The sequence below is a fragment of the Dipodomys ordii genome, unplaced genomic scaffold (genome assembly GCF_000151885.1).
Source record: "Dipodomys ordii isolate 6190 unplaced genomic scaffold, Dord_2.0 Scaffold83, whole genome shotgun sequence".
NCBI classification, from domain to species: domain Eukaryota; kingdom Metazoa; phylum Chordata; class Mammalia; order Rodentia; family Heteromyidae; genus Dipodomys; species Dipodomys ordii.
The window spans coordinates 2,177,882-2,202,769 of record NW_012267299.1 but is presented as its reverse complement, the minus strand read 5'-3'; the positions used below and the strand labels follow the sequence as shown (position 1 = coordinate 2,202,769).

The window sequence follows — 24,888 nt, the reverse complement described above, 5'->3', positions numbered from 1 at the left end:
AGCATAAGCCCAATTGCAGCCCATTATAGGGAAGGTGAAATAACTGGATTCTGGGCAAGAAGGCAGGAAGGGGGTGTCTAGGGTCTTTTGGGTAACTGGGCAGGGGGAGCATAATGGACTGGTTGGGAATACCAGTTAGAAGCTACTATAAATACAAATAGCAGGTAACAAAGGCAGGACTGCTAACTTTTTGTCCAGTTAGAAGGTAGACAGGTATGGACATTAGGTGGGCAAACATCTATTTCTCTTGATCTCCCAGCTTCATTAATTTTGAAAGGGCGAGCATAAAGTTACTCCATTTATGTTGTCATCTCCTCTTACTCCTTTCCATGGTTTTCCATTGTCAGGACTGACTTTGTCCTGGTGTCTCAGCGTCCATTGCTGGGATAGGTTGTCCTTCTTGACATTTACAGTTCGGACTCAAGGCCTGGGCACTGTCCCTGAGCACTTCTGCTTGAGGCGAGCGTTCCACTTAAAAAGCACAATGCCACTTTCAGCCTTCGGCTGAGAGTCTCTAGCCATGCCTTCAGCCTGGCTCCTTGCCGATTAGCCAGGAGATTGAGTTTTAGAGGGTTTTCATGTGCCCAGGATGGCTTTGATCTGTGGCAAAAGGAGTCTTTTGTTACAAAAACCCTTTTATTTCCAATTAAAGGAACAAGGAGATCAATGAGATAGAGGTTATCTATAACTTGTTAACAATTGACTAACAGTTACTTGTCAGTTTTTTTTTTTAATAAAACCCAGTGGATACACTCTAAGTAAATCGCCCATTGCCTCTGGGCAGCATGTTTAAAGTGGCTTATATACAACATTTAACATTTAACAAACGTACAGGCCTTTTTGGGCTACAGCAGCTTAACCTGTTTGACACCTTGGTTTATAAAAGCATTTTTTTTTTTTTTTTTGGCTGGCGGAGGAACCTGATTTCTAGTGGCCCCAACAATGCCTACCTGTGTAGGCCTTCAGACAGATCTCAATAGGGACATAATCTCAGCTCTACAAGATTTTTAACAGATGAATTTAACCAGTTCAAAAGTTACTGCTAATAGAGGGGATTTGGGATTTGCATTTTATAACCCTAGCTTTTACTGCAATCACAGATGACTGGCAAGTTTTGTCCAGTTAGACCAACATGGGTGTGAGGCATTTTTACAAACTATCTTTTCCATGACCTCCTGCTTTGATCAGTTTTTTTGGAGGGCCAAGCTCAAAGTAACTCAGGATCTGATACCATTTTTGTCATCTAAGCAATTGCTTGTAATTGCCTCTGGATGTTTTAACAGTGTCAGGGTCTCCTGAGTGCCTTTTTTATGTTGGGATAAATGTACCTTTGGCATTTTCCTTCCTCAGTCACTGGACTTGAACTCAGGGTTTGAATGCTGTCCCTCACCTCTCAAGCTCAGGGGTAGCACTCAGCCACTTTGAGCACATTACTGGCAGATTAGAGATGACAATCTCACTAGGACTTTTGTCTGCCCGGGCTGGCTTTGAACTGCAGTTCCCAGATCAATGAGTTTTTACAAACGGCCACTTTTACTCCACTTAAAAGCAACAAAGATGGTCATTGGAAGTAGTTTTATAAGCATGGTCTTAATGGAACTTATTAAGTTACATTTGACAAACTTGTCCTGTCTTTTACTGTGGGCCTGCTGTAAACCATTACAAAAAATTTTAAGGGCAAACTGGAAGGAATCCTAATTTATCTTTTTTACTTTGAAATAAACCTTTAGGATAATTTTATCTTTTAAACTTTTGTCTGGGAGGCCAGCCACTCCCCACAACTTCCAAATTTTTACTAAGGAGATGTCATTTTAATCCCCTTTTGTAAAGTTACTTTCATTTCCATTTAAATACCTCATTGAAACACTGGGCTACACCCTTTAACTCTTGCCTGAAACTTCAATGTAATAGCACTGTAGCATCTTCTTTTTTTTTTTAATATATCCAATTGTAAAATCGTATAGAAGTCAACTTATATCCTTTGCTCAAACTCCCCTTATGGTCTAACTAGTTGGGATTAACGTTTACAGAACTAAATATCTGAAGTGGCTTGTGTTTTACCCCAAATCAGCGGGCTTTTGGTCATGTGTCACGAAGCAAGGCCAGCAAGGTCGGGGCAAGGCTGTGGCATCTCCCATCGTGTGAGGACTGTCACACCTCCTGCTGGTTACCTGCAAAATTCTCTATATGTTGGTTAAAGACCTGGTTTATACCAGCTTTTGTACGTTGGCGTCACTGGTTTAGGCATCTGTAATAGCTTTGTTTTGTTTTGTTTGTTTGTTTTGTTTCCTGGGCATTTCCCATTCACTGGCCACACTGTATCTTGAGTTACTCTGGTCCCTTGATCTTAAAGGGAGTTAGTTGATCGGCGTTCAGGAGAGAAAACAGAATTAAAACCTTAGCCTTAGTTTACTATCCATGGTCATAAGTACAGTACTTAACTCTTTGCATAGATGGACATAGGAATGACATAAATCACAGCCAACTTATTACTTTGTAAAGGAAACCGTCTTTTTTTAATCTCCTTTCCAAAAGCCTTTTAAAACTGTCTGTTTTTCCTTTGGCTTATAATCAGGTCACAAAGCTTTTCAGCAATTTAGGTGAAATCACAGCTTTCATTGACAAAGATCGTTTAGTTCTCAGAATACTTGGTAACCTTGAAACCATAACCACTTACATGTAGACAAATAGACACAGACAGACATGTTTGTGCATAGATTATAGAGCATGCTTAGATTTTAAAATTGGCTGTTTTAAAGTTCTGAAATTTTAGCGGTATTACTTTTCCTAATTAGGATGGAACCACGTGGTCAGTTTAAAATAAAAAACTTTGCCAACAAGAAGAAACTTAGTAAACAGGAGACTAGACACGAAAGACAAGTGGCCTAGCTTAATGGCGCCCCAGGTCAGGTTGAGGGGGAGGGTCACAGAATCAAGTTGAGTCACTGCGAAGCAGCATCTGAATTACCATGATGCCAAGATGGTGCATCCACCACATGCTCAATGCTAGAGAGAAGATTTAACATAATTTAATATACTTTTGGTAATATCCAAACTTATTGAACTTTTTTTGGGGGGGGAGCACGGTGATTTTAAACTTAAACTCATCCATTTTTTTATCTCAATGAGTATAAACAAGCTATTACTGGCTATATTCTTCCAAGGCTTACCCAAGGTATTTAGCTTATGAAATACTTGTGAATATCTTTAGTTGGAAGAAGGGAGAGGTTACCAGAAGCTAATTTTGAAACAGCAAGCTGCAGAGTTTAAGGGGAGGAGGACACAGACTTTTACCTGCCTGAGTGCTCACAGAGGTGGAGTTTTAAATTTGGGGCCACATGTGACTGTAATGGGGACTTAGCAGCCCTCCAAGGCCCAGGTGGCCTTAATGTAAAGAAATTTAGTGTCCTTCCCCTGGTAAGTGACCTGAAGCCATTCATGTCCTCTACAGTCTGGGTGGGCTCCTAAAGAGGGTGTGGCCCTGCCAGTGGAAAACATCCTCACGTTTGTCCATGGCGGGGGATGAAGGGAGCCCCTTGGGCCACAGTAGGCCCCTTGCAGCTAGGTTTGGGCACTTGACCAAGATTTTCCTTGTTGTGGGAGGAGGGGCTTGGTTAGCTCACAAAGGCCCAAGTGGCCTACCACTGAGATAGTGGAATCAGAAACCCAGACCTCAGATAAACTGATCACTTACACTGGAGTGGGACTTAATTAGTTTCCAGTGTTGGATGGGCTGGTAGAATGCTTGGTCAGGAGAAAGTTACCTTGGTGGTCCTCTGGCACTCAGAGTGTAGGATCTCAGGATAGGTTCCAGGGCAGCTGGTCTTAACCCCCTTCTGAAGTGGAGGGGGGAGCAAATCCGCTGGGAAGCCTAGCCCCGTAAGGGCCACCAATGAAGGAGGGTCCCACACATCCATCACAGGGGACCACACAGAGGCAGGCAGGCACAGGAGAAAGATTATTATAAGGTTTAGTAGAGGAGCCATATTTCCCCCAAGAGGGAGCACATGGTATCTGTCCCCATTCAGGTAGCAGGAGGGTCTGAGGGAAAGGAAGTGAGGTAGATGGGAGTTCTTGTGGGTCTGGGCGGAGAGCAGGGAGGGGCCAGCTGTGGAATGGGAGGGGGCCCAGGTGTGGGTGGAGCTGAGGACCAAAGCTGAGCATAATACTAACACTGACTGTTACTGTAAATATATGTAATAACATAAAAATTAATTGTAGAAATTGGGAAAGTGTTAATACTTTTATTAAATACTTCATTAAATTTAATGGAATACAACTTCACAATGGAAATTCATGATTAGATAATGGCGTAAGGAAGTAAGGAAAAAGACAACTTTGCAGAACTTTATTTTGGCCTCAACTTCCCTTTTGGTGGTGTTTCTGCTATTTGAGCTAACTGAAATAATTTGATGAAAAATAGTATCTCTGTTTGTGCTTTTGAAATAGATGCTCATTGTTTATATGTCAGCTCATTTGTAGGAGTAGTGAACGAAAGTTGGATTTGGTAACTTGACATGTGTTCTGTCATCAGAGACATTTTTAGAAAAGTTATTTAAGTAGATAAACTTAAAAATAACAAGAGCCTTCCAGAAGCATAAGTATGCTTATATTTTTGTTGGAGGATACAAGATTTATAAAAGTATAATTACCTTTCCTTTAATTTTCTACCTCCCCCCACAGCCTCATGATTTTGATGAATGTCGATTTGATATTAGTGTGAATGATAGTGTTTGGTATCTTCGTGCTCAGGATCCAGATCACAGACAGCAGTGGATAGATGCCATTGAACAGCACAAGGTAAGATTTCTAATATTTAACCCGTCATGGAGGTCTAGGAAATAGTCCTAGTGCTATCTCCTCTAAAGCAGTCTTGACACTTACATAAAGTATGTTACTTAAAAATTGAATGTTATTTGAATGATAAAGATTAAAAACAATTTTTAAAATATTTTTCTAATACTTGAGTTTTTTAAAGTTATTAGGGTAATATTTTTCCCTCCCTCCCTCTCTCTACCTCTCTCTCTCCCCCTTCCCTTCTCCCCCCTCCTTTTTCCTCTCCCTCTCTTTCTTGCTTTCTTGCTTGCTTGCTTGCTTGCTTTGCTTTCTTTTTTTGTGCCAGGCCTGGGCACTGTCCCTGAGCACAGAGAGGCAAACACTTGAGACACAGTGCCACTTCTGGCTCTTTTCTGTATATGTGGTACTGAGGAATTGAACTCAGGGCTTCATGCATGCTAAGCCACATTCCACATTCCAGGCCCCAATTTTTTTTATTTTTAATTAAAACACAAATTTGCTGGACACCAGGAGCTCATGCCTTTAAATTCTAGCTAACCAGGAGGCTAAGCTTAGAAGATTGAGAAACTGTTTCTAAGCAACCACCTAAAAGTCCAGCTAGAGACATGGTTCAAATAGTAGAGTACCATTTGTGAGCAAGCAAGAAGAGCAAAAATCTCATGTGGTACCTACATGTACAGACATGCACACAAATATATATAGACATAATTGTACACATATACATACCTTTGAAGTTATATACCCTTTTTCATAAAATATATCTTGATGTGTTTTATTTTGGATTGATTTATAATAGCTTTTTTAAAGGACTTTTGAAATAACACTGGATTGTAAAACTGATATTTAAAAGCTTCAATATTTTTGTAGTCATCTATTATGATTTTGGAAAATTCTTGGTGTGACTATTAGGAAATCGTTTAATCACTTTGTAAATATGAAGCTGTCTAATGATTACACATATTAAAAGTGTGATATTAATATATAAACTTAAAATTTAAAGCTAATCTTTTGACTTCTGCTGTTAGTAGTAAGAAAGCTAAAGAACCATGATACTAATAAATTACCTTATTACCTATTAAATGATATGATAAAAGATAAAGTTCAGAAATCACCCCTGTTGTTCTTGTGTGTTACCTGTGAGAACCTTGTGCCTGTTCACGTACTTGTCTGTACTTGTTCATGTAGGTTTCAGAGACTTGTAGTTGAAGTACCTGTTTTAGTTACTTTTAACAGCCACAAAGTACAAGTATACCACAGAACAAGAAAAACTAGTTTGGTCTGACATGCCATAGAACATTCTTCTTAGTATTGATCATTGTTAGCTTTTCTTCCTGGTTTATGATAATGAGTTTTCCTTAGCCTAAAGAAAATTGAAGGATGAATTTCTTTTTCTCTGTATATTTGCTTTAGAATTATGTTGATTTAAGACTTTTTTTAAAGTCTCAGTTATCTTGGTATTATTACTTCAAGGAATATAAAGATGGAAAATTAAAAGCCATTTATATAAATGATTTTATTCACTTTTTTGCTGGTCCTGGGGCTTGAATTCTGGGCCTGGGCACTGTCCTTGAGCTTATTTTGCTCAAGCTAGCAGTCTCCCGAACCATAGTACCACTTCTAGCCTTTTCTGAGTAGCTCATTGGAGATAAAAGTCTCGTCGACTTTCCTGCCGTGGCTGGCTTTGAACCATGATCCTCAGATCTCAGCTGCCTGTGTGGCTAAGATTACAGGTGTGAGCTACCAAGCCCAGCCTATTTTTTATATTATTTAAAAGATAGGTGAGTCAGTATTCAATGCTTTGGAGCATCAACAACATGGATTCACATTAACTTCTCTGAACTTGAGAATGGTAGCTACTTCTTAAGTATGTATTCTCAGCTGCCACAGTGGTGGTACTCAAAATTGTACTAAGGAATAAATGGGATAATATTTTTGATGTTACTTACCAAAGTAACAGATAGGTGGGAGAGGCAACAGCTTTGAAGTTACAGCTACAGTCAACAAAGTGCTCCATGTCATTTCAGTGGAAGTAGCATGACATACACGTAGGAAGGTATACTAGTTTAAGTTTACTGTATTTAACCAGAGATAGCCCTGTCACTAGTAATTAAAGAGGTTATTAAGTAGAATTGATTTCTATATTTTCAGCTTTGATGAACTTTAAATGCTTAATCAGGTAACATAGATTTAGGATTAATTTTTTTTGTTTCAATTAAACAAATTTCATTTTAGTTTACTGTCACCAACAAAGTATAACCAGAATTTCTGTAGTGTTCTCATTTTTATTTTCTTTTTTGAATTGAAATGGATATATTCTGCATATATTTCATAATGTTGATTTCTTTTTATTACTGAATAATGAATAGATAAAATCTTTGTCTCTTAAATCAATGGTTCTTAAGCTGAGATAACAGATTTTTGGTAATTTTAAGTTCTTAGAAAAATGCCAAGTGCTTAGCATTTTCAAAGAAAAATGACTCAGTTGCAGGCTTGTATAATGTTAATACATTTTCTTATTTCTAAGGATAGTTTATTTGAAGACAATTTTTAATTACTATTGCTAGTAGTTATTTAATGTACAAGAGTAAAATCTGTGTTAATGCCAAATAAACAGCATATCAATGAATATTTCAGTTAAATATGAATTCTAAAAATACATAGTTTTTAGTTATTTAACATAGAAAGGAGAAACTGCAAATGTTGTTAAGAGTTAATAAAGTGTTTTCTTATTCATTAAGAAATATTGACTGTTAAATTTAGTAATTTTACTATATAAACACACATAGTTGTCTTGACCTTCAAACCTAACATGAAATTGTGAAGACAGTGCTGATTATGGTAGGATCTTCTTTTTTCTTTGCTTCTGTTTCTTACTCCCCTCCCCCATTTTGTTTTCACTTTCTACCACTGAGCTACATCCTCAATCCCATGGACGTATGTTTGGAGAATCACCAAGTAATAGTTGCTTGTTGTAAGTGCTTTATATGTTTCATTTCCTTACAAGCATGCTGAGAGTAAGGAACATATTATTTTGTAGAAGAGGAAACAGATTAAACAGATTTATATTAAAATTAAGGACTTTAGCTAGGTACTATTGGCTCATGTCTATAATGATAGCTACTCAGGAGGCTGAGATCTGAGGATCATGGTTCAAAACCACTCTGAGCAGGAAAGTTTGAGTCTTTTCTCCAATTAACTACTAAAAAGTCAGAAATGGTGCTGGGGTGGGGTTCAGAGTGGTGGAACAACTAGTCTTGAGCACAAAAGCTCAAAAATGTCACCTAGGTCCTGAGTTCAAGCCCCCAGAACTGGCACTAAAAAAAATAATAAATAATAGTAGTTATTAAGGACTTTGCCTGAGAGTATACTATCTTTTAGTCCATGATGTCTTAGGGTTTGATTTATCCTCTCCCTAACAGTTAAGCCTTAGTAAACTTCAATTGTTTGACAACAAATTTCTTAAAAATTAGCGTATTATCTGAGTTTTTCTACCATATGTATGCAATATGAACTCACTTCCTACTCTTGGATTGCTATAGTGGGCAATATACATTATATTGATTAGTGTTTTAGCACTAGATTCTGTAGTCTGTCTTGCAAATAATAAAATTCAATCCTGACTTCTAGCACTGCTTGAGTACTAAATTGGTGACCTTGGTAAATGGTCTCCAGGAAGAGAGAGAGAATATGCAATATATATTGCCATCCCATCATCCCCAAACAAAAACAAACAGGTACAAAAAATAATCCACAGACCTGATAAACCAAGAATTGTACTTCACATCTGATCTGGGCTCCTATAATTCCAGCTCATTTAGTTCATTTCTCAGTTAATTCTTTAGTGCACTAACTGCTTTTTGAATGATTAGATGGTGTTCTTGGGACAGTAGATAGATCCTTGGTCATTGCACTTTCTGTGGCGGTGGAAGAATGGGGCTTGTATAGAGTTTACCTGGTAGGTTTTAGTAATTTTTAATACCTGAAAGTAGTTGTTGAAGGCTCTTATATTCATTATGGTAAGTATCCTCTAATATTGATATTGATAGATTTTATGTATATATTTACTCTCTCTTTTTCTTCCCTCTTCCTCTTCCATGCAAAACAAATAGTTCTATGTTACAGAGCTTTATAATTACTGATAATGAACATTTTGAGGATTAATATACGCCACATGTACTTTTTTTACATAATGTTTCATTCATACATTCATATAAAATTAGCATGATTATCTTATTTTTACAGACTAGATAGTTGAGGCACAGTGTGATTAAGTTATATATCCATGGTTAAACTATTAGTAAAGGGGGCTAGCATTTAGACTTAGATCTATCTAACTGGAGAACCCGGGCTGTGGCTGGGAAATACTTCTGCCATCCTACAAGTTATTTTAATCATAGACTCCTTATGACACAAGTTATTTTTGAGGTTTTTTTTTTAACTCTTCATCTCTCATTTTGTCTTTGGTGTTTGTGAAAATTCTTTGTAAACTAAAAGGCATACACATACGCATACATAAACATATACAGTTAAGATGGTTTTTTTAATTTGGATTAAATGAGCATTATTTTGGTAAAAAAAAGAAATGGCCATGTATTATTAAAGGGCTTCATAGAGCATTTCTGCATAACAAGTTTATCAGAAAAGTGTGGAAAAACTAGTTATTGATGCTAGTATTTCCTAATATTTCTAATATTATTCCTAGAATCTCCTATAATTAAAAATCATGTGATACTGACTAAACAGTTTCTGCTTACTGTGAAAGAAATATGCTATTCCATTCCATTCCAATTTCCTTCCTGCCCACCCCCCCAAAAAAACACTCAAGAAGGCTTTCTTAGCACTAGCAGATTTAAGAATCATCATGAAAAAGTTGAACAGCTTCTTGGCTCTGACAGAACTTGTGGTGAACATGACATTTCTTATTTCCATGAAGGAGCAACTTTAGCAGATGCTAATATTTTGGTGGTTATGGACCACACTGATTTTTCTCCATATTGTGAATATTATCCAGAGCATTGGAAATTTTAGAAAAATACACAGTTGGGGAGGAGGGCTTATGTTCAGCCTAAGAATTACATATTTTACATCAAATGACATTAAGTATAAAGAAGGTCCCCCCTCCAAAAATCACCCCATGGTGGTGTCACCCAAATTATATCCTCTTTAAATGTCTTTTGAATATTGAACTGCTCAGGCTATTTGATGGTCCTTGGAGGTAATTATTTGTCTTGACCTTGAGTTCAATCTCCCACTGCCCCTTCCCCCCCCCCAAAAAAGTTGTTATTTGCCATAATGAAATATCTCCCCCCTACTATCCCTGGATTTGCGTGATTTTAATTTTCCAAATTTTTGCTTCATACTAGGTTTCCTTTTGACTAAGCAACTAATTAAAAATAACCTAGATAATACTAGCTAATAGAATGTATTTTTTTTTAATGGTGCCAGTACTGAGACTGGGTGCTCCCTCTTAGCTTTTTCACTCAAGGCTGGCCCTCTATTATTTGAGCCTAAGTTCTACTTCTGGCTTTTTACTAATCAGAGATAAGAATCTCACAGATTTTCCTGCCTGGGCTGGCTTTGAACCCAGATCTTCAGATCCCAGCCTTCCAGTAGCAAGGATTATAAAAACCAGCCACCAGCCCCTGGTGAATTTACCTTTTATCCCTTAACAGCTTTTAATATCAAGGTCTTATAAAGTGATATAATCTGTATGTGGCATTTTACTTTAACAATAATATTAGAACATTTTTATTAACCAAAACAAGGAGTCCTTTGTATACTTATGTGCTTTATAATTTATTACCATACAAACAACTTTGCATTTCAATATGGTTTAATTGGAAAAGGCTTGAGAATACAAATATAATTTTCTTTACTACTTTAGTGTATGCTTTAAAGAAGTAATTACATGAGTATTGAAATGATTTATTTGTATCTTATGATGATAGAGGAAAAGACATACAAGTCTTTAATTTCCTCTTTACATTTGAGTTTCAAATTTTGAAAGAAAGATGAATCTAGTAACTACCAGAGTAGCCACAGCTCTGCCATTTCTTAGGTAATTTGTACAGAGTCACAACTGACCTTCATTAACAAATCACATAAACCTCCTTTTTCTCTGAGTGTTTTGCTAATAAGATCAGGAGTTTAGTTAGTTATTCATAATAGTAGGAGATAATTACTTAGTTGTATGTAATAATCCTTCATGGTTAGGGAATCATTTTTTTTTTTTTTAGTTTTTAAACTTCTAAATATAGTCTTTCACAGTTAATTTCATTTATTAAATCAAGCAGGAAATATGATAGTTTTTCCTTAGGACAGGATGTATGTTTGTGTCTGTATGTATGTGTATGTTTGTATCTGCCCTGGAATAAACATAACTATCAACAATACAGTGGACTTTAAAAGGAAGTAAATTTGTTAGTCTTTGTTGTCTGCTGTCTTTTAAGCTAGATTTCACTGTGATATTTTCTTATATGTATATAAGATTTACCCATTCTGCCAGGCTTCTTCATCTCATCTCCCCCCTTCTCAAAACAGTTTCAGCAGGTTTCCTTGTTCCTTTTTCATACATGCATATTAAATACTTCATTCTTATTCTCCTTTCTTCATCTCTACATTATCCTTCCATTCTTCCTAAAGAACCCAAACCTCAGCATAACATGTTATACTTTTGAGTGTTCTTATTTAAAGCAAAACAAAATAAAACCTCAGCTACTTTGCCTGCTCTTGTCCCCAGCTACAGTTAATCTAGGTTAATTCCATCCTACTATTTCTTCTATTTGACAATTCTTATTTATTCATAATTTTTACTTATCCATGCTTAGTTTCTGTTTTTGCTAGTTTGTCATGACTTTCTGTTGGTCTTTTTGCTTCATTTAAGCTTCAGCTCCTGATGCTCTAATCTCTTGGCATTTCCCAAAGTAAAAAAGACTCTGATTGCTGTTTTGTACCAGGTTAATGTAAACAGGTCTTTTTTTTTTTTATCAGCTCTAGCTAGTTGCACATTTATTTGTATTTGAAGGAAGGAGTCAATAGCATATCTATATATAATATAATATCTTATAAGTACAATTTTTAATTTATTTGACTAGATTTGTAAGGCTTTCTAATACTTAATCATATATTTGGAACTAACAAGATTTTCTGCTTATTTCTCTATCTGTTGTTCATAATTTTTTTTATAAAATGTTTCTCTTTTAGGTATAAAAAAGATAAGGAAAAACCCAGTTAAATAAATTCTTTATTATTACTATATAGATACTAAAGAAAATGTCATTATATGCTGTGGAAACGTCATCTTTGGTCAGTAGTTTAATACTGTGTTTGAATTTAGCCAGGTGATATTTCTGGCAATCAATGGGACAGTTGGGATTCTGTTTTTTTCTAGATTTGAAATGGAAAATAATCTGTGGGTGGGTGGCATCACTTACACATAGTGACAGTTTTCTAATTTTAGTTGCTAAATAAACTTTTTGTTGCCTGGGCGCTGTCCCTCAACTCTTCAGCTCAAGGCGAGTGCTCTGACACTTGAGCCACAGTGTCCCTTCTGGTTTTCTGGTGGAGATGAGAATCTCATGGACTTTCCTGCCTTGGCTGACTTTGAATTGCGATCCTTAGATCTCAGCCTACCGAGTAGCTAGAATTACAGACGTGTGTAGGTGCCTGGGTTTTGATAAACATTGTTGATGTGTTGACAAGATGAAGTTAAAGATAGTAATGTTTATATTACTATTGAGCTCCTAGTACATTATTCTTTCCTACCCCTCTAATCTATGAAAAGATAAAAACAGATACCTTTCCATTTTAGTTCTTTCAAAAGCCATTCCATGTGGGTGTTATCCCTACACAAATGAAATTTAAAGATATAAGAATATTGAACAATGAGTATTCTTTTTAAAATTTACTTTATTGTAAAGTTGATATACAGAGGAGTTACAGTTATATAAATAAGGTAAGGTACTAGTTCACCCTTTGGGTGAACCCAAATCGGAAATAGTGACTGCGGGAATTAACCAGAGGAGAAAAACAAAAGACAGAAGAATTATCTGCATACAGTACACTAAAAAGAAAGAAAAAGAACAAAAAAAACCCTCTTGTTTCCACATCAAGGAGATCATTTCATTTAGCCTCATTTTATATGGTTATATGTACATAGCTACTGGGCTATTGTGAACCTTTGCTAGGACTATCCTAGGCATGTACTAATTATTACAGATGAGGGAAACTATGCTTTAGTCTGGCTTATTTCATAAATACCACATTTTTTTGTTCCATATCTTAAGAAAGACTGGATAAATGGAATTGCATTAAACTACAGAGCTTCCACATGGCAAAGGGCATAGCTATCAAGATAAATAGAAAGCCCACAGATTGAGAGAAGATCTTCACTAGCTATACAACAGACAAGGCCCTCATATCTGAAATAGAGCCCAAAAAATTAACCAACCCTAAAAGAAATCCTCAAAGAAACACCACCTTATTAATTAGTGGGCTGAAGAATTAAAAAGAGACTTCTCTGGAGAGGAAATAAGAATGGCCCATAGGGTCTGGGAAGGTGGCTCAGTGGTAGAACCTTGCATGCATGAGGCCCTGGGTTCAATTTCTCAGACCACATAAGCAGAAAAAGCTGGAAGTGGCCCTGTGGCTCAAGTGGTAGAATGCTGGCCTTGAGTCGAAGAGCTGAGGACAGCGCCCCAAGGCCCAGAGTTCAAGACCCACGACCGACAAAAAAAAAACAAAAAAAGAAAAGAATGGCCAATACACACATGAAGAAATTGTTCAGCATCTCAGACCAGAAAAGAAATGGAATTCAAAACAACATTGAGATTCCACCTCACTCCAGTTAGAGTGGCCATTATCAAGATAGCATAATAACAGATGCTGGCATAATAACAGGGAATGCTACTATACTGTTGCTGGGAATGTAAACTTGTTCACTATGGAGAGTCCTCAGAAGACTAAACATAGAGCTCACTATGACCCAGCAATCCTACTCCTGGGCATTTACCCATATGATCACAGACAAGGCCACACGCTACCAGCAATGTTCATTGCAGCATTATTTACCATAGCTAAGATATGGACCAATGAGTAAACAGTCTGCTAAAATGTTTGTGGTTTCTTTTTCTACTTAATTTCAGCTTTTTAAAAATTGACTTCATAGTTGAAAACCAAAATGAAAAAATAATCTCTTATTTCTAAAAACTCCTTCCTCACTAAGGTAGACTTAACAATTCCTATCAAGCCTTTTAGAGTGATTGCTGCAGTTTTTTCTACATACATTTTTACTGATTTTCCCCACTCCAGCCTGCTAAAGTAATAATTTCTCATTAAAGGAAAAGGAAATACAAAATATCTCCAGACTTATAATCCAGATAATTACTCTTTATTTTGGAATAATTTCTTGTTCTGTGTACTTTTCCCTCTAAACCATTATGAAAGGAAAGAGGATGTAGGAAAGATGGCAGAAATCTATCTCCCTGTCTAGAAAGCAATTGGATTAGCAAATCTATCTGGTTTAAAACTCTTAAGGCTACTGAAGACTTACAGCTCTCAGGTAGTAAATTGCTATTTATTTTGGCCATTTTCAGCTTCTACCACAATAGTAGCCACCCATCTCCAGCCTACCTCCAGTGTCATGGCAGGGATCTGTATATGTGTTCCCGGAACAACCAGTACAGAACTTGTAAGAGAACTGAACACAAAGGAGCCTGCTCCCCCTATGCTTTGATCACTGTCTCATTTTTATTACACAGATGCAAGCAAAGAGGTGAGCAGCCTTTGTTTGACCTCCCTACCCATTATGGCAAGCTACTTTTCTTCCAACTAAAGATACTTCTACAGTATTTAAAAACCCAGGGCCCTTCCCTTTCTTCATTTTCTCCTTTGGAAGACAAACATTAAAGACGGAGATATTTTTAGCTGGAAACCAGTGACTCATGCCTCTAATACTAGCTACTCAGGAGGCTGAGATCTCAGGATTGTGGTTCAAAGTAAGCCCAGGCAAAAAAGTCCGTGAGACTTATTTCAGCCAGCAAAAACAAAAACAAAAAACAAACAAAAGAAAATACCTGGACGTGGAGCTGTGGGTCAAGTGGTAGAGACACAACCTTGAGGGAAAATGCAAATTGCATGATATCCTGAGTTTAAGCCCAGTACTGGCCTTAACATATGTGTGCTTGCACTCATACAGCCTATAAAGGAGAAATTAGAATGTGACTGCATGTTTAGGGATGGGGAAGGCTCAGGAAGAAATAAGAACTTACATTTCAGCCAGCTATTTATCACTGAGACATGGGGGAAAAATGTTTTTCTGTGCTGCACACTATTACATTTACATGTCCTCATATTGCAAGAAGACATCAAAATTTATTCAAAGAAAGAGAAAAGTGTGCCTTTTCCAAAGGAAAAAAATTACAGAAACTTGCCCCTGGAAAAGATTTTAATAATTAATGTGCTAAGCAAAGACATTAAAGTAAGTAATATCTACTGATGTTTTTAAAGAATTAAAGCAGTGTATAAAGAAAATAGAAATAACAATAAAGAGAAAACCTAAAAACCTTAAGAGAAGTCCTAGAGCTGAAAAGAATAATTAAAATGAAAAATTCACTAGATAGCTTCAACAGTAAGTTTGAGGAAGTTGAATATATGGCAGTTGAAATTTGTCTCAACAGAAAAAAGTTTGAAGGAAAGAAAGCGCATTCATAGGACATCATCAACTTCCACATTTTGAGAGTTCCAGAAAAGAGGATAACGGCTAAAATGAATATCTGAAGAAATAGAGCTTTAAACTAAGAATTCTATGTGTGGCTTTAGGAAAATAGTTCAAATGGTAGAGAGCACTTGCTTAGCAAGTACCAGATCCCCCCACCCAAAAAAAAAAAAAAAATTGGCGAAACTACCCTTCAAAAGTGTGAGGAAATAAAGAAAACTCAAGAAATACAATGTTACTCAGCCTATAAGAAATGCTTCCTTACAAGGTAAAATGTAAGCAAACTAGTCACTAACTCAGTTATTTGAAAAAATAAAGCTCTTAGTCCCAGAAAAGATAAATATAACAGTTACAGAAGTTAATGACATTGTAATTTTACTTTATTTATATAATATATATTTATTGTAAAGATGCTATACAGAGGAGTTACAGTTACATGAGTAAGGTAATGAGTGCATTTCCTGTCGATCATTGTTACCCGCTCCTTTGTTTTCCCCCTATCATCCCTTCCCTCCCCACCTCCCCAATTTCTCCCTCCCCCCCAAGTTGTAAGTAATTGTACTTTGTAAGAGAGTACTACATTTTCCAAAAACAATTCTTAGTCTAAAAGCTATTAGTATAACTTTTTATTCACAATTTATTTCTTGCATGTGAGAAATTAAACTAGAATTCTAATTGTTATAACTTTATGATGTTAACCCAAACATCTGTGGTAACCACAAGGAAAATAGCCATAGAAAATATACAGATAGGGGCTGGGAAGGTGGCTCAGTGGTGGAGCGCTTGCCTTGCATGCCTGAGGCCCTGGGTTCGATTCCTCAGCACCACATAAGCAAAAAGAAAAAAGCTGGAAGTGGCGCTGTGACTCAAGTGGTAGAGCACTAGCCTTGAGCTGAAGAGCTGAGGGACAGCGCCCAGGCCCAGAGTTCAGGCCCCACGACTGGACCCAAAAAAAAAAATACAGATAAGGGCACAAGGTAATCATATGAAAGAAAGTAAAGAAATTCAAACACTACCAAAATTTCTAAACAAAACAACAAAAACCTCAAGTAAGCTTCAAGAAGGATAGTAATTCAGGAAATAAGTGACAAAAAAAAATGTAGCAAAGCATAGTGGAAACAGCCAAAATGGTAGAAGTCCCTCATTATCACCAGTGTAAGTTACTTCAATTCCACCTTGGTGCCAATGGCTCACACCTATCATCCTAGCTACTCATGAGCTAAAATCCTGAAGATTATGGTTTGAAGCCAACCACAGTCAGGAAAGTATTCCAAGGCTCCATTTCCAAAGTAAAAGTAGAAGGCAGGATTTGAGGTATAGCTTCAGTGGTACAGTGTCGATTAAGTAACCTATCCAAGCAAGCTGAGGCCCTGCGTTTAAATCCCTATTACAACACACGCAACATATCCTAGCCAAGAAGTCCTTGACCTGATGGAGTCACTGGTGAATTCTACCAAACATTTGAAGAAGAACTAATAACCCCACATTTTCCCAAAACATTGATTAGGATGGAACACCACCTAACTTACTCTACAAGGACATTACAGTATTACTAACGGCAAGCAACGATAACACAGGAAACTATAATATCTTTATGAACAAAATGATGCAGAAATTCCCAACAAAATACTTGCAAACCAGCCAGGTGCTGGTGGCTCACGCCTGTAATCCTAGATGCTCAAGAGACAGATCTGAGGATCACGATTCAGAGCCAGCCCAGGCAGGAAAGTCCATGGGACTCTCATCTCCCGTAAACTACTAGAAAACCAGAAGTGTTGCTGTGGCTCAAGTGGTAGTGCACTTGTCTTGAGCTAGCTGAAGAGCTGAAGGGCAGCACCTAGGACCATAGTTCAAGCCCCATGACAACCTCCCCCCCCAAAAAAAGAATTGCAAACCAAATTTGTCTGTATATTTTAAGGATTATATACCACAATCAAGTGAGATACATTCCTGGAGTACAAAGATGGCTTAACATAAATATCAATAAAAATACCAATTAATAAAAACAGTGCAAAAAAGAAAAAAAAACTTATGGTCATGTCAGTGCAAAAGAGTCCTTTGACAGAGTTTGGCTGATCATTAACAAACTAGGAATAGAAGGAACCTGACTAGAATCCATATATGAAAAGCCTATGATGAACATCACACTTAATGGTGACAGACTAAAGGCTTTCATCTGGTATCAGGATGCCATTTTCACTATTTTTATTCAACATAATACTAGACATTTTAGCCAGAGCAGCTAGATAAGAAAGTCAGTAAAAGGCATCTAACTTGGAAATAAGTAAAATTGCTTGTTCACAGATGATAATGTATAAATAGGGAATTCTTTTCATAAACATAAGATTGTAAGTGAATTCAACAAAACAGTAGAAACGATGTCAACATGCAAAAATCATTTGTATTCCTGTGCATAAGCACTGAATATTCTGAAAAGGAAATTACAAGAATAATTTATAATTGCATCAAAAAGAGTAGTTACCAAGACTTGATCAGTGAAAAGTGCAAAATTTGCTAAAAGATATAAAGGAAGATTGGATGCTGGTAGCTCATGCCTGTAGTCCTAGCTGTTTAGGAGGGTGAGATCTGAGGATCATGGTTCAAAACCAGCCTGGGCAGGAAAGTCCATAAGACTCTTCCAATTAACTGCCAAGAAAAAAAGGAAGTGGTGCTGTGGCGCAAGTTCAAGTGGTAGAGCACTAGCCTTAAACAAAAAAAATCTCAGGGACAGCGGCCCAAGCTCTGAGTTCAAGCCCCACAACTGACCAAAAAAAAAAAAAAAGATATGAAGGAAATACAAATAAAAGGAAATGCATATAGAAAATTTAATATTGTTCAACTATCTGTGGGGGTATCTAAAGTGATTTACCTATCACCTATCTAATTCAGTGCCTATCAAATTTCTAGTGCCTTTTTTTTCAGAATCAGAAAATTTCTTGGATGCTAGACTTAACATTTAGGAGGCTTAGGCAGGCTACCCTGAGTTACAAGGGGAAACTCTGACTCAACAGTCAAGAGGAAAACCCATCCAGAATTTTAAAAAGCCATCTAAACTTTACATAGGAATCCCAAAGTACCTCAAATAGCCAAACAAAACAAAATAGAGGGCTGATACTTCCTAATTTTTGAAACTTACAAAACTACAGAAATCAAAACAGTATGAATACTTATCAAAAGACAGCTATGTTAGCATTCCCAAGTCCAGTCTTCAGCTCCACCCAGGCCTGAGCTCCTCCCTGCCCTAGAGTTCTTGCCATATAACTATTTACTCTCTCTCTTCCCCCAGACCTACCTGTGCACTTAACTTGCTACTACCCCCAAAGCTACCCACCTGGATAGGGGCAGACACCATATGTTCCCTCACCTGTGGGAAGATATGGCCCCTCTAATAAACCTTAATAATCTTTCTCCTGTGCCTGCTTGCTCCCCTGGGATGGTCATGGTGGCTCCTAACAATCTAGGTCAGTGATATAGACAGCCCAGAAATAAGCGCTTGCATGTATGATCAAAATATTTGGGGGAAGGATGTTAACCACTCAATGAGAAAAGACATACTAAAAAAAAAAAAACAACTAGTGTTAGGCAAATGATATCCACATAAGTAGTGTTGGACTCTTTCCTCATACTACATAAAACTATTAATTCAAAAGGGATAGGAGTCAGCTGCTGGTGGCTCTTGCCTGTAATCCTAGCTACACTGGAGGCTGAGATCGGAGGATCATGGTTTGAAGCCAGCCTGGTCAGGAAAGCCTGTGAAACTTATCTCTAATCACAGGAAAAGTGAGAAATAGTGCTGTGTCTCAAGTTGGTAGTATGCTGACTTTGAGCAAAAAGGAAGTCAGGGACAGTGCCCAGGCCTATAATTAAATCTCCAGTACTGGGGAAAAAAAGGGAGAGAGGGATAAAGGACCTAAAGGTAGGTCCAAACTAACACACCCTTTGGAAGAAAATATGGGGTAAAAGCTTTATAGCATTGAAGTTTGGTAATCACTTATTAAATATGACACTGAAATCTTAGACAACAGAAGAATAGACAAATTGATTTAACTTAAAATTTAAAGCCTCTGCATTACTCTATCACCATAGCAGAAAAGTAATATCTTACACAGAATTGAGAGAAAATATTTGCAAACTTAGGTGAAGAAACTTCACATCATTTTTCTAATCATTTTTCTTAAGTGCTGTTGGTGGGATTGTGAAATAGTATAGCCAAGGGTAGAAAGCAATATGGAAATTCCAAAAAATTTTTAATAGAAGTTGGGTGCCGGTGGCTCACGCCTGTAATCCCAGTTACTCAGAAGGCTGAGATCTGAGGATTGCGGTTCAAAGCCAGCCCAGGCAAGGAAAATTCATGAGACTCTTAATCTCCAATAAATCACTCAGTAACCGGAAGTGGTGCTGTGGCTCAAGTGGTAGAGTGCTAGCCTTGAGCTGAAGATGAAGAGCTGAGGGACAATGCCCAGGTCCAGAATTCAAGCCCCACGACTGACAAAAAAAAAAAAATAGAATTATTATATCATCCTGCAATCCTTTTCTGGATATAAATCCTAAAGAATCATGAGTATTTTTGGAAATATTTGTAGCAGCTTTTTCTTTTTTTGCCAGTCCTGGGACTTGAACTCAGATCCTGGCACTATTCTTGAACTTCTTTTGCTCAAGGCTCACACTCTACCATTTGAGCCACAGTGCCACTTCTGGCTTTTTCTGTTTATGTGGTTCTGAGGAATTGAACCCAGGGCTTCATGCATGCTAGGCAAGCACTCTACCCACTAAGCCACATTCCCAGCCTATAGCAGAATTTTCACAGTCACTAAAATATAGCAACCCAAGTGTATATCAGTGGATGAATTCAATAAGACAAAACCTGTGTGTGTATAATGGAGTACTATTTAGCCTTCAAAGGAAAGAAAATCTACAGTAGGCTAAACAGTACATATATATATATACATTTATTGTCATAAATATATCTGTTATATATGAACATATTTATTGTCATATATAATACACACACTTGTCTTTGCTGTGATTTCTAACTGGCTAAATTGATATATGAAGTACCCATTTAAAATTACTCAACTATTCTCCCTCTTTTTTAAAAAAAGCATATACTGAAATTTTGATTGGGGAAACATCTGTGTCATATTTGTTCACATTCTTCTGTATGGTTCATGAATTTTTTTTTTTTTTTTGTCATGGGGCTTGAACTCTGGGTTTGGGCACTGTTCCTGAGCTCTTCAGCTCAAGGTGAGCGCTCTACCACTTGAGCCACAGCACCACTTCGTTTTCTAGTGGTTTATTGGAGATAAGAGTCTCATGGACTTTGCTGCCCAGGCTGGCTTTGAACTGTGATTCTCAGATCTCAGCCTCCTGAGTAGCTAGGATTACGGGCATGTGCCACAGGCCCCCGACTTGGTTCATAGATTTTTATATTTTACTGTATTTGTTGTAGTACTGGGAATCACAACTAGGACCTTGCATGCTAGACAAGAGTTCTTCAATTAAGGTATATCCCTATTCCATCATAATTCACTTTTCTCTAAGACCTCCTATAGTTTCTCCCTATGTAGCCAAAGCTGACCTCAAACTCTATAGATCCTTTTGTCTCAGCCTCTCAAATTCTAAGATCCTAAGTGTGTACAATCAGACACAGTTAAATACTTAGCTATTTGTCCAGCTGTCCTCTCAAAACAAAACACAAAAGAGATTCCTCATCTCTTAATATTTGCTTCTAAAATTAAGATGGAAAAAATCAGACTTCCCTTATAATTTTATTTGATTTATTTAGTTGTTTCTTAAACCCATTTTATTGTCACTAAGACTAAAGACAATCATTCTAGATTGCCTCAAAAGAGAGGATCAAAAGTATATGAGACGCAATTTCAGAATGTCAGAGTAGATACATAGTCACCTTTTGTATCATAGATTCTTTTTGGGGGGGGGCCTTGAACTCAGGGCCTGGGTTCTGTCCCTGAGCTTTTGTGCTAAGGCTATTGCTCTACCACTGGAGCCACAGCTCCACTTCCTGCTTTTTTTGTTAGTTGAGATTGGTCAAATGGGCTTTGTTATGCTGTATTTTTTCTGCTATAGCTATCTCCTTTAAGAGCATTCTGTAATTATTTTAAAACCTACAACAGTTTCAATATTGAAAAATTTCGATATTGAACATGAAAAATGCAGCATATTACATTTTAAGTTGCAACCCTCTTGATTACATTGCTTGCTTAGATAGATAATCTTCCCATATTGCTTTTAAATAGTAATATTGAAGGTAGATGTATTTTGATGTTCACCAATGCAGTATACTAATTTCCTAATGGGTTTTAGAATTCTAATTTCAGCAAAATTCTCCATTGTTATTATCTTAATGTCTCTGTCTTGCATTTTCTTTCTTCCTGTCCTTGAATTGGAGACACAGTCTCCATTCCTGCCTTTGGGCAGGCAAGGGAAGAAAGGGGAACCATGCCACTAATAATAATAACTGTGTAACACTTGACACTATGAGGAAGTTACTTAATTTCTTTGCTTTGCTACTTGTAATAGATTGGTTTTAAGAAAAAAAGAATTTCTCAACAAAGAAGTGATATTAAAATTTTTTGTTTTTAAAGAAAAAATTCTCTATAAACAAGAGGTATTAAAAATTTTAAGACTTTTTTCTGTATTTCATATAACTTCTTTTAGGGTATAGATGGACTGATGAATTGCCTGTGTAGAACAGTAATATTTATCTCCCATACAATTAAGCTATTAAATTCAGATATGACTTTAAGGGAGTTTTCAAATTTTAGTCATTTGACTACTTTATTTAACTCTTACCTTTGAGCTGGATTGTTTAGTATGCTTAAATATTTTCAAAAGTCAAGGTACAAGATAAAATATATGGAAAGCAATTAGTGCAGAGGTTTCTGGTTGTACTTTGACCAATAGTAACCTTTTCATCGGCTTTTAAGCATGCCATTTGAAAAATGCTGCTGACTCCCTCTAGTGGCCAAAAGATTTTTAAAAATAGGAGTATGTTAATATAAAAAAGATTTTTATCTCATTACTGTGGTATTTACAAGTAAACTTTGTTCTAAGTAGGATGCTTCAATGTGTGTTACACTGAACCAAAGGACATTTTTTGTCTGTGCAAACATGTTCAGCAACACTGCTTACTTCCATTGATAAGTTGTGGAAAGAGCTCTTTTGCAAAACAGTTTATTGAAGATATTTTGAAAGAGGAAAATGCCCCTGTGGTAATTGTATTTGAATTCATTTATTTTGGGTAGAATTTAAGTGTTTTAAAAACACTCATTGGTGATTAGATCTTGTGAATGAGTTCATCGTCTTTCGTGTGGAAAAGAGGGAATAAGAAAAAGTTCAACATGCCTTTGAAGTGTTCACTCCAAAATCATAACTAGAAATTCTTGAAAGCGTGTTTTGAGTTTTACTTGCTGGAACTTCTATGAGTTAGAAACTTTTTTTTGCCAAGAGCCGTGTGGATATTTGTAACATTAAGGCCATACAATAGTGTCGATATAGGCAGTGAATGAGAACCATTTGTCTATTCCATCATGCACTAAATGATTCCATAGGCCTTACATTCCAAATACTTCCCTATGATACTCCTGTGACAATCCTCCCTTTGGACTGAATCAGAAAACATATCTTGGGGGATTAGCTGTGTAGCTAAACGGCAGTCTCTGGTTTTAATTTATAACCACACATACCAACTGATAAGTTTAAGTATTGTTACTTGACATTTTGGGCTATCTTAACATTTTCATTTTTCTAAATAATTTGGCAATGTCTTTTTTAGAAATTTGACCCTTAAGAGAAAGTATTTTTTAATATTTTTGATGATAGATTTGACTTTTTGATTGAAATCCAATTTAGAGTGGTATTATATATCAGGGCAATTTGAGCTATTCCTTTCATGTATGAGACTGCTGTTTCATTTTTGTTATGTGACTGCTGTTTAATTTTTATTATGTTACTGTAATAATGGTGAATCTTCATTGAATACTAAAAAATTGATATTAAGAAATATGCTGTTTCCTTTTTCCTTACATTGATTTCTGTAATTTAAGATGGAATTTGTTTAAATGAAACTTTATTAGAGTTAGAAACACTATTCATAATGAGCATATATTTATTGTATATTATCTTAACATATATTGCATCAGTGTTATTCTAGATGGACACTTTTGTTTTTTCATGTTTTAAGAACGTATTACCTGTTTTGAAATAGTGGAACTTGAAGAAATAGAAGAGGATAAAAGAAGTTGTAATAAAGAAATCTTTTAATGTTTGCATTTTACTCTTAAGACCTTTAAAAAGATCAGTAGTTTTGACTTGCTTTGTTTAGAGTTGTTGATATATGGAGAAAAGAGATTTATTCGAATTCAGATTTAAAACTGTTGACATTTTAAGCCTGGAATTGGTGGCTCACATCTGTAATTCTAGCTACTCGGGAGGTTGAGATCTGACTATTGAGATTCCAAGCCAGCCAGTAAGGAAAGTCCCTGAGACTCTTATTTCTAATTAACCACCAAGAACCCAGAGGTGGTATGGTGGCTAAAAGTGGTAGAGCAAAGCCTTGAGCAAAAGAGCTCAGGGACTGTACCTGGCCCCAATTTCAAGTCCTAACTAAAACGAACAAACAAACCTGTAGACATTTAAACAATAAATGTTGGGGAAAATACTAAGATAGGAAGAAACCCTTAAATATTGCTCATATAAGTGTAAACTTTATAGCTACTGTAGAAATCAGTATGGAAATTCTGCATGATCCTATTATACTATTCCTAGGAATAAAAGGCAGAATAAAATAGAGATATGTGCATATCTGTGTTTGTTATAACAAAAATTTGTGATCACCAAGTTTATAGAATCAGCTTAAATGTGCAACAACTGAATAATAAAGAAATTGTATATATATATATATATATATATATATAGTGGAGTATTATTTAGCTATAAAGAAGAATGAGATTATGGTTGCAAGGAAAACTAGATCTGTCATATGCACAGTCTACTAGAAACAAACAAAAAGACATGAACATACAGAGGATTAGCAGGAAAGGAGAATGAGAGAGAGTGATGGGAGGTAAACATGATTGAAGCATACTGTGTGTGTATGTTTTATTCATATATATGTAAATATATATACACACATATATATATGAAAAACCCATTTTGTAAAATATATTAATTTTTAAAGATCATTGGCTTTATTTATTTAGTTGCTGATCTTGGAGCTTGAACTCAGGTCCTAGGTGCTATCTGAGCTTTTTTTTTCCCCTCAAGGCTAGTGCTCTAACCTCTAGGAACCACAGCTCCACTTCTGGCTTTTTGGTGATTTTTTTTTTTAGAGATAAGAGTCTCACAGACTTGGAAGC

At 36.4% G+C, this 24,888-nt stretch overlaps 1 protein-coding gene across 1 annotated transcript in view; it reads left to right on the top strand.

The window, feature by feature from the left end:
• Positions 1–24,888, top strand: part of Col4a3bp (collagen, type IV, alpha 3 (Goodpasture antigen) binding protein) — a 95,584-nt gene that overhangs the window by 31,664 nt on the left and 39,032 nt on the right. The window contains exon 3 of the mRNA XM_013025232.1: positions 4,684–4,800. Coding sequence (XP_012880686.1) covers positions 4,684–4,800 — 117 coding nt within the window. The remainder of the gene's footprint in view (positions 1–4,683; positions 4,801–24,888) is intronic.